General features: G+C 38.0%; 1 protein-coding gene across 13 annotated transcripts in view; it reads left to right on the forward strand.

Annotated features, from left to right (window-relative positions):
• The window catches only part of ANK3 (ankyrin 3), a 557,845-nt gene extending 545,973 nt beyond the window's left edge, over positions 1-11,872 (forward strand). For 9 of the 13 annotated variants that reach the window (XM_063434253.1, XM_063434257.1, XM_063434254.1 and 6 more), the window contains 4 exons: positions 4,784-4,867; positions 5,522-5,590; positions 8,182-8,263; positions 10,453-11,872. In XM_063434253.1, coding sequence (XP_063290323.1) covers positions 4,784-4,867; positions 5,522-5,590; positions 8,182-8,247 — 219 coding nt within the window. In that variant the 3' untranslated portion in view covers positions 8,248-8,263; positions 10,453-11,872. Of the gene's footprint in view, positions 1-4,783; positions 4,868-5,521; positions 5,591-8,181; positions 8,265-10,452 lie in introns of those variants that run through there. The other 4 variants (XM_063434256.1, XR_010085575.1, XR_010085574.1 and 1 more) reach the window with 4 other exon arrangements.
• The last annotated feature ends 2,135 nt before the right edge of the window (positions 11,873-14,007 follow it).

The raw sequence follows: 14,007 nt of genomic DNA on the forward strand, positions 1-14,007 counted from the left end.
GACTAAAATGAAAATTCAAATAGAATTTCAAATTTAAAGCCAACGTAGCCAAACACAGAATATTGTCAGTTCAGCTATTTTTACCTTAATTAAAAAAATAAATAAAAAAAAAATCACTTAATTCTCAATGTAGTAAATAACCGTGTCTTCTTTCAAAGACAAACACAAATCTAAGGAACGCTTAAAATTAAATATTTATCTTTTAAAGATTAAAACAAACTCCTTTTTTTGAGGTAATCACTCAAACAATTATTACAACAACAAACAAACTTCAGAGATTATCATCGGTTTCATAAAAAGAGAGATAAAGCAAATAAGACATTTTTCTTCTGTACGATAGGGGTACAATATAAAAACAGGTACTCACCTATTCTGTTTGACTTAACAGTATAACAGATCCAGACTTTCTGTCCTTTTCAGGTAGGTCAGGCAAATCTGGATATTATTATGTTATTATTTATATAGCGCCAACAGATTCCATAGAGCTGTACAATGGGTACATATCTAACCAAAACAACACAAAAAAGTGAATTGTTAATCAACATAAGCATTACAGTACTGTAGCATAAGTGTTGATAAGAAACAGAAAAAACAAAGAAATGAAATAGGGACACTTAAAACAAGAATATTGCAAAAAATCATCTGACTTTGCATAATGTCTTGGGTTCTTTTATTATAGATGCATAGCTTTTTCAGAAACAGAAAAACATTGGACCATATCTTGACCCCCTTCCCTCCCTCATCAGATACAGACAAGCAAGGGAAAAAGGGAAAGTACATGTCTCCCATTTGCTATGGCAGAGTGCACAGTAAAACATGCACGAATGCAACATCTGGCTCCTCCTCATCCATGCTTTAAGATATACAGCAGGTCTGCAGTAAAATCGAAAAGAGATTGGCTGGGGTCATTTTTTAAAGTCTAGAGGAAAAAGGAAGTTGTGTCTCAACATTCCATGGAAAATATGAAAAAACAAAAAAAAAGCAGACAACGAAATCCAATCCAATAGTGTAGTATGTTCTGATACGTGAATACATGAAATTAACCCAATACACGTACATGCTCTGGAGCTAAGATTCTAGCTTGGATATGTGCGCGTGAGCGGTACAATCCACAGTTGTGGATATAATGGAGTGTGAATTTTTATGGTCGGAGTGCTCAACAAGATATGTAATTGCTGTAAAAGCTACAGACCATAATGGCAAAGTTGGTCAGACACCAAAATCTAATAAGGAAGAGTCAAATTACAAATTACAGAAATACCTTTAATCAGCAAAGGACAAAACAATACACAAATCTAGTATGGATTGGCAAAATTGAAACGACCATTACATCTGTCTAATGTCTAATTCTCATATATACAATAGGTAAAGTTAAAATGCAGTACTTTCAACCAAAAGAGCCTATCTTATTTGCTACCATCCAGTGTCTACTTCAAAGTCAGTACTTTTTGCAATAAAATCTGATGTCATATGTAGGATTTATTCATCTATTAAATTCTGAACTTTAGCTAGTTTCATTTTAAACAAATCATGTTGAAGACAAATTCACTCCACAATAATTAAAGGGACACTCCAGTGTCCGGAAAACAATCCGTTTTCCTGGCACTGCAGGTCCCCTCTCCCTCCCATCCCCGGTTGCTGAAACCCCTTAAGTCACTTACCTGAGAACCCCGCCGATGTCCCTCGGCAGGGGTGTCTGCTCACCGCCGCTCCTCCTCTTCCTTACGTCAGCCGGTGGGCGAGACTGATCCCGCCCACTGAGGTGACCTAATGCGCGTACGCGTGAAAGCCGCACACGCGCATTAGAGCTCTCCATAGGAAAGCATTGAAAATGCTTTCAATGCTTTCCTATGGGAAATTGAGCGACGCTGGAGGTCCTCACACAGCGTGAGGACGTCCAGCGACGCTCTAGCACAGAAAAACTGTGCAAAACTGAGCAGGAAGTGCCCTCTAGTGGCTGTCTAGTAGACAGCCACTAGGGGAGGACTTAACCCTGCAAGGTAATTATTGCAGTTTATAAAAAAAACTGCAATAATTACACTTGCAGGGTTAAGGGTAGTGGGAGTTGGCACCCAGACCACTCCAATGGGCAGAAGTGGTCTGGGTGCCTACAGTGTCCCTTTAATCACTGGCAGCACAGGGAGACAACAAACATAACACATTTACAATTTAAGAAACAATATAAATATTGCTTTGATTACCTAAATAACTCTGTTTTACATATTGAGGTATATTGGACTTCTCTCTGAACGTAACCCTTTCTCCAAATCCGTTATCTATCAAAATGGCGCTAATGACAACTTATTGTGAAGATAGCTTCTATTAAAACTGGCAGAAATTCTGTCTACATTCAGAAGCTGTATTGATTCATCCAGGCATTATTAAATCTTGAGAACAATGTCTGGATATTGCAGTCTGAATGCCCCCAGGATGGTACTAGAATATTTTTGTTAAAGGAATACATATCTGTAATCCTAAAGCTACAGCCCTGGTGCTCTTTCTTGATTACCCCCTCCCCCACCAGTGTAGAATGCTTAAAATAAAAAATAAAGTCATTTAAATTAGTTGAAGTGCCTGCAGTTCTCCTTTAATCTGAACCATGGGTGCATTCCAATGTGCATATCCCTGAGTGGTATAAATTGATGCACAACATTTTATTTGTTAATCAAAAAGAGGACACTGATATATATTCAAACTAATAAACCCTCACTGCTGGCTTGAAGTAACAATTCCACGACATGACGCCAAGAAGCTCACCCTGTGTCAGAGGCTAGATATCGTCAACGCGTTTCACCCTCTTAAATCCAGGACTTTATCAAGCAGGATTGAGTGCATCCAAAAGACTGTTGTGGACAAACTTGATACATTGATGCTTGATATTAGATATTGTATTTTATAGATACTCTGTAGCGCTGCCCCATTAAATTGATATTCAAAAGTACATGCGTCACTTAAATGCTCCACTAACCAACAAAATCTTACTTTTTGGAAAATAAAATTAAAACATTCATTTTACTAGAAGCAGAGAATGAAAACTAATGAAAGCTGAATTACTGCTCTCGGATGAAAGTTTCCTTGAGGCAAGTCACGCTCTGCTGTTTGCAGTGTCTCTACGTATCGAATTATGTATCAAAAGAGGAAGTAAATTTAATCTATTGCTGTGATATTGTCAAAGCAGCTTGACTCAGTCTCTTTTCCCATATTTTCTTAATTTGATTTCAAGTCCAGTTCTGTGCAAATAATATAAAATTACATTTGCAGCTAAACTAAGTCAACAATGCAGCCAACTGTGTAGCAACAGAAAAAACACAAAGCTCATTTCAGTACATTCAGATATTGATAGAACTTTGACAGTTAAGCTGTACTTCTCTGGAATGATACCCCAGGTGCAAACGTTTGCAGTTGGATGTAAAGTTCATAAAGTTTTAAAACAAGATTTTACATAGAAATACAAAGATTAATTTATTTATTTTTTTACAATTGATGGTCATTTAACTTTACCATTGTCATAAAAGCCAACAACTTCATCATCTGATTTGCTATTGAAATGTCTTTGTTTAAACGGTGAGCGTCAATAAAGTAGAATAAAGATCTGTAATAGCACTACACTTGGTGCAGCATCATTCCAAAGATCATTTTATAAAGAAAATCCATTACATTGCTGAGTACAGCAGTGTATATGAAGTTTCGGTCCGTGGGGCACAGGTTGTTAATGATGTAGCAAGGTCTGTACTATCTGAATGCAGCTCTGTTACATGGTCACTCAAACTCTGCTTTTTTAATGTGTACCGATTTATTCGGATGTGGTGGTAAATACCAACCCTAATGTTTAGTTTATTGGAATAAAGCATAGCAATGTTAACATCTCATTATAAAACATTCTAGATGAAATCCCCCAAAGACTCCACAAAATAAACAGATTTATATTAAATTACAAAAACTGTGTCCCAGCCAGCCTTAAAGAGACATAGAACTACTCCATGCCCACAGTTTTACACCCTAATTTTTAATGCCGATGTTCTCAGATTACGCACGCACTCGAGCCAGATGCTGTAATCTACAGCAGATTATAGTATATGATCTAGCTTTGTTTACATATTAGGTGAAAATTCAATAAGTTATGCGTAGATCTAGATGATGCACATACACTCACAATATATACAGTAATAGGCTTTACAGTGCTTTGCCAAAACAGTTCTTTTCAATTACGGTATATTCAGATGCTGAATCTTCATTATTTTACGGTTGGCAATATGTAAAGTAGCATTATTTTTATTATTGGTACTTTTACGCCTTTTCGTTGGTCTAACGCTATTTCATACTCATACATATAATGTAGCATAACATAAACATGTTTTATAGCTTTTATATGCACTAGAAAATTAGGGAAAAATCCTGTAGTTTACTTTACAGCAGTGGCCTGGAACCTAACCCACCATATTAATGAGGTATGTATATATCTGTAATATATATCAAATATTCTCTGTACCGTATCACACACACTAACCTGTACTGTTATACTGCATTTTAAAGATTTAGAAAAGGTGATAAATGTCTGCTTGATTTTGGAAACCGTAACAGCTGCAATATTAATCTCTTAACAAAATGATTGGATTGGAAGCAAGACTTGAATTACTTTTGTTTGTGACTTTGTAGCAACGCATTGAGGTTTTTGAAGATTGTGGCCTTTAGCATGGTTAGATATTTTGTACTGTGCATGTCTTGAGGGTGCATGTAAAACGGATAGACTATTGGTTTGATTTAATACTCTGACACTCTCTAGGGGCAGAAAGCAAAAAACATTCCTGGTGAATCCGTTACAGAAGAACAGTACACGGATGAAGATGGAAACATCATCACAAGAAAAGTAAATAGCAATGTTTTGCTGTGCTTCTTCGAACTTATAGACGAAAAAATAAAATCACATATATGTGTATATTAAAAAGGAGACTTCAAACGGCAGCCTTTTATTGATTCCCTAGACATTTTAACTTGGCCCTAAATGAAATCCATATTTGAATTTACCAACTGTCTAATAGGAAATCATCTCCTCCCATTTATTCACTTCGACCACCAACCCCTTCCTTCTTTCCACTCATTACGGCCAATCAACAAATTCTCTCTCCTGTTTGTCTTTGGCTGTGAGAGAGCATGCTTTGTTTTGTTCAATTTTGGTTACATCTTTTTCCCCATTTTGAAAGAAGTGTTCACTGGGGCTTCTCCTGGTGCAAATAACCTTGCTTAATCCAGGGTATAATCCCTAACACTGTCTTGTTTTGCTGACAATTCCCCCATGTGATTCACCATTAAAGGAATCATGTACCGGTTATTAGAAAAATTGCATAGATCTCACTTACTAGTACTAAGTGCCCCAGTCATGGAGTAGTCACTATTCCCATTTACCAGTAAGCAAAGTATCCATATTGGCATGCCCATAATTTAGTTACATGGTGAGCTTGGTATGTCTTCCTTTTTGACGGGTTGATCAAGGAATTAAAAATAATGCTGCTGCCTCTCACAGGTAACTCGGAAAGTCGTGAGACGTGTTCTGGTTCCGCAAGAGAAAAAAGTTGGAAAGGTTACGGTTGGGGCAAGTAAAGTTTGTTGCCGTGACGTGTAGTCCCTTTTGCTGTGTTGAGTTTTTGGCTTTGTGAAGTGAACTGTTTTGGTTATGTTTGTCTTTTCATGTTCAGTCTGTTGTGTCAGTAGTTCTTTTCTGTCTTCCAAACTGATTATATATTGTTTTTAATTAATTCAGATTATTGTTGTATAGTTAATCTCTTCTAGTGGTAATTTGTGACAAATAATGTGCTGCTAGAGCAGTTGGTGAATTCTGGTATTTTTGTTTTTAAGATAATTTTGATATATGAATTCACAGTGCATTATAAATTCTTAGAAGACTTGAAATGTAGGCCAAAATATCAGAGGTGAAAAAAAGATCTTTAAAGGAACACTCAAGATACATAAAGCACTTCAGAATGGTGGTCTAGAGCGCTCCTGCCTTTCCTCTTCTCAATGAGCCGTACTTTTAAGAAAACAAAATACGGTACATACAGGTTTCCTTTAACTAATCTGTGAAGAAAAAAAAAACGTAAGAATTAATGGAGATCGTTCGGCATCTCCATGCAGAGCAAAAAAACACGGAACGTCGGTCTTGCAAAGATTACAGGAAGCTAAATAGCGGCTGTCTAAATGTGGCGTTTTTTGTTGTTTTGTTTTTCTTTCAGTAAAGGTAGTGTTTACACTTCATGGGCATTAGTGGTTCTGGTCCTTAGAAACTTTGAAATACGTCATGGATGAAAATTGTAATTTACGTTATTCCAAAGCATGGGTATTTAAAGCACTAATAGAAGAGCTTTAGGATTTCTTTAATAATTATTTTTTTGGTAAAATGGGGGATTTCTACAACTGGTGTTTGACATGCCTAAAGGCATTAGGGTACTAATAGACAAGTGTTTTTGGGCCAGAAAGATTATAGTTTGCATATATCTTACATTAGTGAGACCAATTATGTTTTGATCAACAGTAGGGATCGACCAATATTGATTTTTTTTAGAGCCGATACCTATAATCTGTGAACTTTCAGGACTATAACTTACCGATATTCTGTACATTTACCGTTTTGAAAAAATAAACCATTTCTACAGAGAGTGTATAGTGAATGCAGTGTGTGTTTGTTTAGTGTGTATATAATGAATGCAGTGTGTGTATAGTGAATGCAGTGTGTATATAATGAATGCAGTGTGTGTGTGTAGTGTGTATATAATGAATAAGTGTGTGTGTAGTGTGTGCATATTGAATGCAGTGTGTAGTGTGTGTATATAATGAAGGCAGAGTGTGTGTGTTTGTGTAGTGTGTGTATAGTAAATGCAGAGAGTGTTTGTGTAGGTTTGTAATGTGTGTAAAATGGGGGGCTGGAGGGGGTGCATTTTTATTTTAACATTTTGTTTTAGTCCCTCCTCCCTGCTTCTTACCTGGCCAGGGAGGGGGTTATGGCATTCCCTGGTGGTCCGGGGGCATGGACTCTGCAGAGGGGGCCCAGCAACACTCTTACTTCCCTTCCCAGCAGCTCCCCTCTGTCTAACTCTCACGGCCTGTGTGCCGTGCGGAGCATTGCCATGGTAACCCATGGCAACAATCTGATGGCCGCGGGACTCGCAAGATTTTGACAGGGGAGCTGAAGGGAAGGGAAGTAAGAGTGTGCTGCGGGCCCACCAGGACCGCCGGGCCCACGACAACCATTTTGGTTGTCATGCCCTGATGGCAGCCCTGGTCTGCATTAACAGCAATATCGGTATCTTTATAGGCCGATACCGATATTACTGAAAATTCAGATATTGGCCGATATCGGCCAGACCAATAATCGGTCGATCCCTAATCAACAGACATAGAAACAGACAGACACACAGTGTGTTAACAGGGCTAGTTCAGTCTGTGTGCACTGAACAATTTGATAGAACCACTGGCTTGACAAAAGAGGCCGTACTCAACCATGATCCAAACGTGTTGGATTTACTAACACGTATTCAGTTGGGCTAGCAGGGGATCAACAAAACGGGCCTCACCATCCTGGGTAAGGGATCAATATAGAGATTCGAAAAGGAAAATCTCTACTGTTATTCCCCATAGTAAGATATAGGAGTACTGTCTGAAACAGAAAGTGGTTGAAAAGAAGTTTCTCATGTGGAGCATTCCCCGTACAATTAGAAACCAAGTGTCGTAAAGAATGGTCCAAATAGAGCCTAATGTATACTCAGGTCTGACATGGTGATATAAATTACATTCCAATGTGCTGCTGCTTGTGCATGAAGTAGAACTTTTTGTTTTAATGTTTTGCTTTTAAAGTGACCGAACATCCCACGTTGTGAAGCACTATGACCGAAAGATAGGACACTATCAATAAATTACTGGAATGCTTTACTGTTACGTGATTTTTCTTTGGTGTGATGACATTATTTTACATCTGTGCCAGCAGCTCTCGTCCTACTAATAACCAGTCGTATTGTGTTCCGTGTTTCTTATTTTATGGATTTTAGGATGTCTCATAATTCAGAGCTCTGATAAATGTTTATTTTTTTACTATACGATCAAGTGTATAGCTTGTCTGAGTGTATATTGCTGTCAGAAATAATCAGTTAAACATGTTACCTCTGTACTTATACTTAAACATTTTTATTTCAGACCGAAGGGTACAAAGTAAAAACAAAGAAAGAAGTCAGACATATTGAGAAGAAAAGCTACTCGTAATGGTTTGATGTTTAAGGTGAGCTGATATGTGATAACTTAAGGGGGGCATCACATGGAGGCGGGGTGGGAGGGGGATATTGACAATATGTTTAATTTAGCGGCCATGACAGAGCATAGGATAGTTTAGTGTTGTGAAAAAGGTGTGTTTCTATAATATTCCCTACTTATCACTGATAAATGTAGTAGCACTACATACAAAAAATTACAACAAAAAATACACACATTTTAGCATTATATATACTAGAGCCCTGACTTTAAGGTTACAGTGCCTTGTACTTATCAGCTCGCAATGTGTTTATTTTTTATTTTTGCAGAAGTGAAGTCTAGATACAACCGATAAGGGCCTCCCAAAAGTCTTGATTTTCAGGAACAGTCCCGATTTCAGGGTCTGCATCTGGGGACACCAGGAAACTGTCCCAGTGCAGCACAGCATGAGCACATCATTAAAGGGAAACTCCAGTGCCAGAAAAACGATCCGTTTTTCTGGCACTGGAGGGTCCCTCTCCCTCCCACCCACCAATCCCCGGTTACTGAAGGGGTGAAAACCCCTTCAGTCACTTACCTGGGACAGCGGCGATGTCCCTCGCCGCTGTCTCCGCCTCCGCGACGCTCCTCCTAATGATTACGTCGGCCGGTGGGCGAGACTAATCTCGCTCACCGGCCGAGGAGACCTAATGCGCATGCGCGGAAATGCCGCGCATGCGCATTACGTCTCCCCATAGGAAAGCATTGAAAAATCATTTGGTGTCAGAAGTGGAACTCTACCTCCAACAGCATCATTGGGTCATCTTTAGCATTCTGCACTGGCTAATGTCAATGATGTGCATATTATCGATGCACAGGGTCATTTGCTGGCTGAAAGCAATCAGCTGATGCTCTCAGCCAACGAATAGCTGACGGAATTGGCATTCGGCTCCTGCAGCACTGCAAAAAGCATATGCGTGTCACCCGGCAGGACCTGAGCCTGGTGCATTGCAAGACCAAGATATGAGTGTTGCAAAATTATTTGCTCCATTACCGGGGAATGGCACTAGGACACTGATAATGATGCTTGGCATAACCTTTGAAATGACAAAATAATTTTACCTTTAAATAGAAGGCGTTATATCTGCAAATGCAAATTTTTGGAAAAAAACTTGCACAATCAATGAAGTTTTAATTTAAAACAGAAGAGAAGCAAATATTTGTTCTTATGATAAACATTTAATTTTTTTCTCAGACGGCTCTGATTCAGATATTTAACAACATGTGTATCTAACCCTATTGAGACTGGGAACCTTCCCTGTGTAATATGCCCTACTGGGCACTGTGTCCCCTCTCAATTTGTAGTAAATCCTGAAATAAAAAGATTTTACTTAACTGGAAACCTGTGCACGACGAAATTCCCTTCTGCGCTATCTCCTGTTGGGACTGGTGCCGTGCATGGACCAATCACAGGCTTGTACGCTCTCTGCATGGTAAGGGAGTGGTATGTTTAAAAAAAAAATTAGTAATGTAATTAGTAATTAGTAAAGAGTAATGCTGCAGGAGGGAGTGCAATGTGGGCGGGATGGTGAGAGGGAAGAGCTAGCTTTTCACTTCTGTTGTCAACGTGCATTGCATGCTGACGACAGACGTAATCTATGCACAGAATTGACATTAGGCAGATCGGAACACAGTTCTGAGCCGCCGATCTTGCGTGTGCAGGGGGTGCAAGTAGCCCCCACCACACAATTAACAATATCTCTGTATGTGCAGAGTTACCTCTGCACACACTGACTCCTACCACCATGACCACTTCAAATCACTGAAGTGGTCATTGTGGTCGGAGTAACCCCTTAATATGCTAGTTTACTTTCTGATTGTTGGCTTCTATATATATATAAAGAAAGCCTGTCTTTTTGGGGGACACGACTCTCGGCATATCAAGCCAAATTAAAGCTTATAAGCAGAATGCCAAAACAAAACGCCTATTTACACACATATCAGCCATAAATGGACAGTTCTACCTTTAACAGAATAATGGAACACTTCAGAAGGAACCTGGGCAGCAGGACCCTTGTCCCAATTCATGGTACTCTTACTGAAGCCAGGAAACGTGTGAGATGTGCCAGACATAAACACTCTCTCTGTGTGGTTAATAAAATATCAGAAGTATGATTTACCAATAAACTCAAGCTTTAAAACAGTTTTGATACTAAAATTAATTTTCTTACTTCTCTTCAGGATGAAAAAAAAAGTTACTGCCAAACGAGATGTTACCAGAAGAACACAATTCAGAAAAGTCACATTAAATAAATTAAAGTGTGTTTGCCGCTTCCACACATTAACCGCATGGGTTTTTTTTAATGCAAGAATCCTTTTAATTTAGCATGAGCCAATTATACAGGGCATGGGAGATCCGCTACATTCGAATGGGACTGAAGAGTGCACAGTTTACAATGCAGTGTATATACAAAACAACATGCTATTGATGGCATCTCTTCAACAAAGTGAAACATTCTTTGAACGAAAAAACGTAGAAGATCACGAGATTGGTTGGACTATTGAAAGACACAGTAATCACTAAATAAGCAACATTTCGCCTTATTTTTTTTTAACCCTAGATTTTAGGGTTAAACAAAAAAAAAAAAAACACTCAATTTCTTTTTTTAAATCATCAACAGATTTGCTGTAAATAAGTGAAACTTGTATAAAATTCTAACAAAACTAGTTTTCATGTTAATAACGCACCACCTGGTAAATATTTACAAACTGACTATAAACACTAATTCATATAATCAGATAGGTGTCTTCACTTATCAGATATGAGGGGGAGAGGGAGGGGTTGGCTTCACAAATTCTTGTATATTATCAATTAAACTGTTTGTATACGGAAATAAAAAAAAAAAAGACAAAAAAAATTATAATAATGAAAAAATAAAAAGGCCAAGCAGCTTTTCCACAAATTTCTTTAACTCTGCTACAGACAAACAAAAAACACAATACGGGAGAGGATCTGTAGCACAGTTTAAAAACAAAACAAACCATTTTCTTCAAATAAGTAATATTTTGGTGCATGTGTCTCACCTTATTTTAATTAAAAAAAAAAATGCAACTTTGCAAAAGCTACACTAAAACCACAAAAAAATATTTTAGCTATGTACACTGAGCCCTTTAAGAAATATTGTTGTAATTGCCAACTTTTCATTGAAACAACTTTGAAAAAGAATATATTCTACAATAGTACATAGATTTACAAGCACTCACCTGCTTTGATGAACGGTTGGATAATAAAAGCTTGTTGCTTCAGGAACTAGTTTGTTGCTCTTTGGAAGCGCAATGAACAGAACTTAGGTATTAGACAGAGAGCACGCTGTGAGTTTACTGTATTGTGTACTGGCTCTAAGATGTAGTATCTTTTCAGTAAGCCAATCATCTGTAATCATTCTAGCAGTGTAATATTAGGTTGTTAAAGCTGCTGTGTTTTAAAAAGGGCATTTTTATTTGGGTTTTGGTGAAATCTTTTCATTTGTTGATTATATTCATATGAAGAGAAAAAAAAAAACAGCATTGATTGATAATAGCTCTAATAATGTATGAAATCAACAAACACTGGATGATCTAGTTGATTATTTAAACAAAAAATAAATTGTGTTTAAAACTATGTTTTGTGTTGTCTTTAGAAGAAGAGAAATTGTGACATTATTGAAATCTATCTAGAGGGTGCTCTGCTCTAGGGCAGTCATAACTCAATTAAAGGTACTTATATAGCGCCAAATATTGCAGCGCTGTTTAACCCCTTAAGGACCAAACGTCTGGAATAAAATGGAATCATGACATGTCAGACATGTCACGTGTCCTTAAGGGGTTAATAGGTAAACACTCAAACATGGTTGACATACGACAACAGTAGGTGAAAAGGGCCCTGCCCAAATAAGCTTACAATCTAAAAGACTCCTCAATTAATGGGGAACTGTCACTTTCCAGGAATTCAATCTCTCTTCCGAGAGGAAAGCAGACTCCTAGAAGTGGACCCTGACATTTGACATCCATAAAAAAAATCCTGAACACCTTACTTTCTTCAAACATGGCAACACATTGGTATCATTTTCTCCTAGTGCGAGGGATTTGTGACAGTACATGCATTTTATCTCAGAATTGGAAAATGGAAACGATTTGCTCGAGTAACAACGTGTAGATCAATATTTTTTTTTATTTTATTTTTTTTTAACTGTATTTGCCCAGCCTGTACATGTCTCAGTTATCTGGCTAGAAATACCAAATTGTATTATTATTCTGAATGACGGTTAGAAAAGTTGGGAAGCTTCATAGAAAGGAGTGATCGATCATTCTAAAACCTCAGCCTTGCCAAGGACTTATTTTTCTCCCCGGACAGGACCACCACCATTTCAAGGATGCTTGGGGGACAGAATCACTGAGACAAAATGTCGTTCAAAGCTTACTCGGCCCGTTTAATGGTGGAACAAAGTTTTATACAGAGAGGGTGTGCGTAAGTGGGTCCCCGACACACTAATAAAACAATAGTACTTAGCAATAAATGAATACATTAATTATGCCTCGTGAAAGAGAGCTGTCTTGGTGGGTGAACCAATAGCAAGTGCATGTCAGCCTTGGTGAAAGCATATAACAAATCATGGGTATAAAACTTATCTAAGGGGACATTTCTAGGTGGGTCTTCTTAGAACAGGTAGCGTCGTCTTAGAATAGAAGAGAACAAAGATGGTCATTTTCCAAGACTATATATGTGACGCTCTGTCATGGTCAGCTGGAAAAGTATGTGACGTCCTTGCAATGTACACGGCTGGTAGTCTTAAGATTCAGACGAGCAGAAATGAACCCGTCAGTGATGGGATGTTAGTCTCACATTAACTCTTTCAGTGATGGAATGTTGGCTAATCTCATATTAAACCTTTCAATGATAATGAATTTTATAGAAAGAATAGTAACTGTTTTAATAACAAAAAAATTAACTTCAGCCAATCCTTCTAATCCCATAGTTTGCTACAGGAGAGCCAAGCATAGTTCATAAAACATGCATCCCAACTGTGCCTTATTCAGGATGCTATCCTAATGTCACAGCTTAGTCCACATGAAATGTACCCAGTCCAAAGTTTATCAGAATTCTAAACCCATGCACAGCATGACTTTACTGAAGTTATTATTTTGTTTTCAGCTTTTTAAATAAAGCTTTACATCATGTGATTATCTTAAATAGATGGAAAAACAGCTCAGTGGGCTTATGTACCACCAGCAGAATATGCCCAAGCCCTGAGGGCCGCAAGTTCAAATCCCCCCCATCCCTCCAAGGCAAACAAAAGCAATACAATTTATTTAACAAGAAGGATTATGATCAGGTGGGCAGACTCAATATGCCCTTGGAATAAGGATAAGGATTGTGGCTGGGGATATACATATACATAAAATTACTGTATATACACTTGATTTTTTTGATTGGCTAACTAAAATTATAGATCAGGGTGGTGCAGTAGACATTGCTTACCTAGATTTCAGTAAGGCTTTTGACACTGTCGCACATAGAAGGCTTATCAATAAACTGCAATCTTTAAGTTTGGATTCCAGTATTGTTGAATGGGTAAGGCAGTGGCTGAGTGACAGGCAACAGAGGGTTGTAGTCAATGGAGTATATTTGAAGCATGGGCTTGTCACCAGTGGGGTACCTCAGGGATCTGTACTTAGACCCATTCTCTTTAATATTTTTATTAATGATATTGCAGAAGGTCTTGATGGTAAGGTATGTCTTTTTGCGGATGATACTAA

Source organism: Pelobates fuscus, chromosome 10 (genome assembly GCF_036172605.1).
Source record: "Pelobates fuscus isolate aPelFus1 chromosome 10, aPelFus1.pri, whole genome shotgun sequence".
Lineage (NCBI taxonomy): Eukaryota > Metazoa > Chordata > Amphibia > Anura > Pelobatidae > Pelobates > Pelobates fuscus.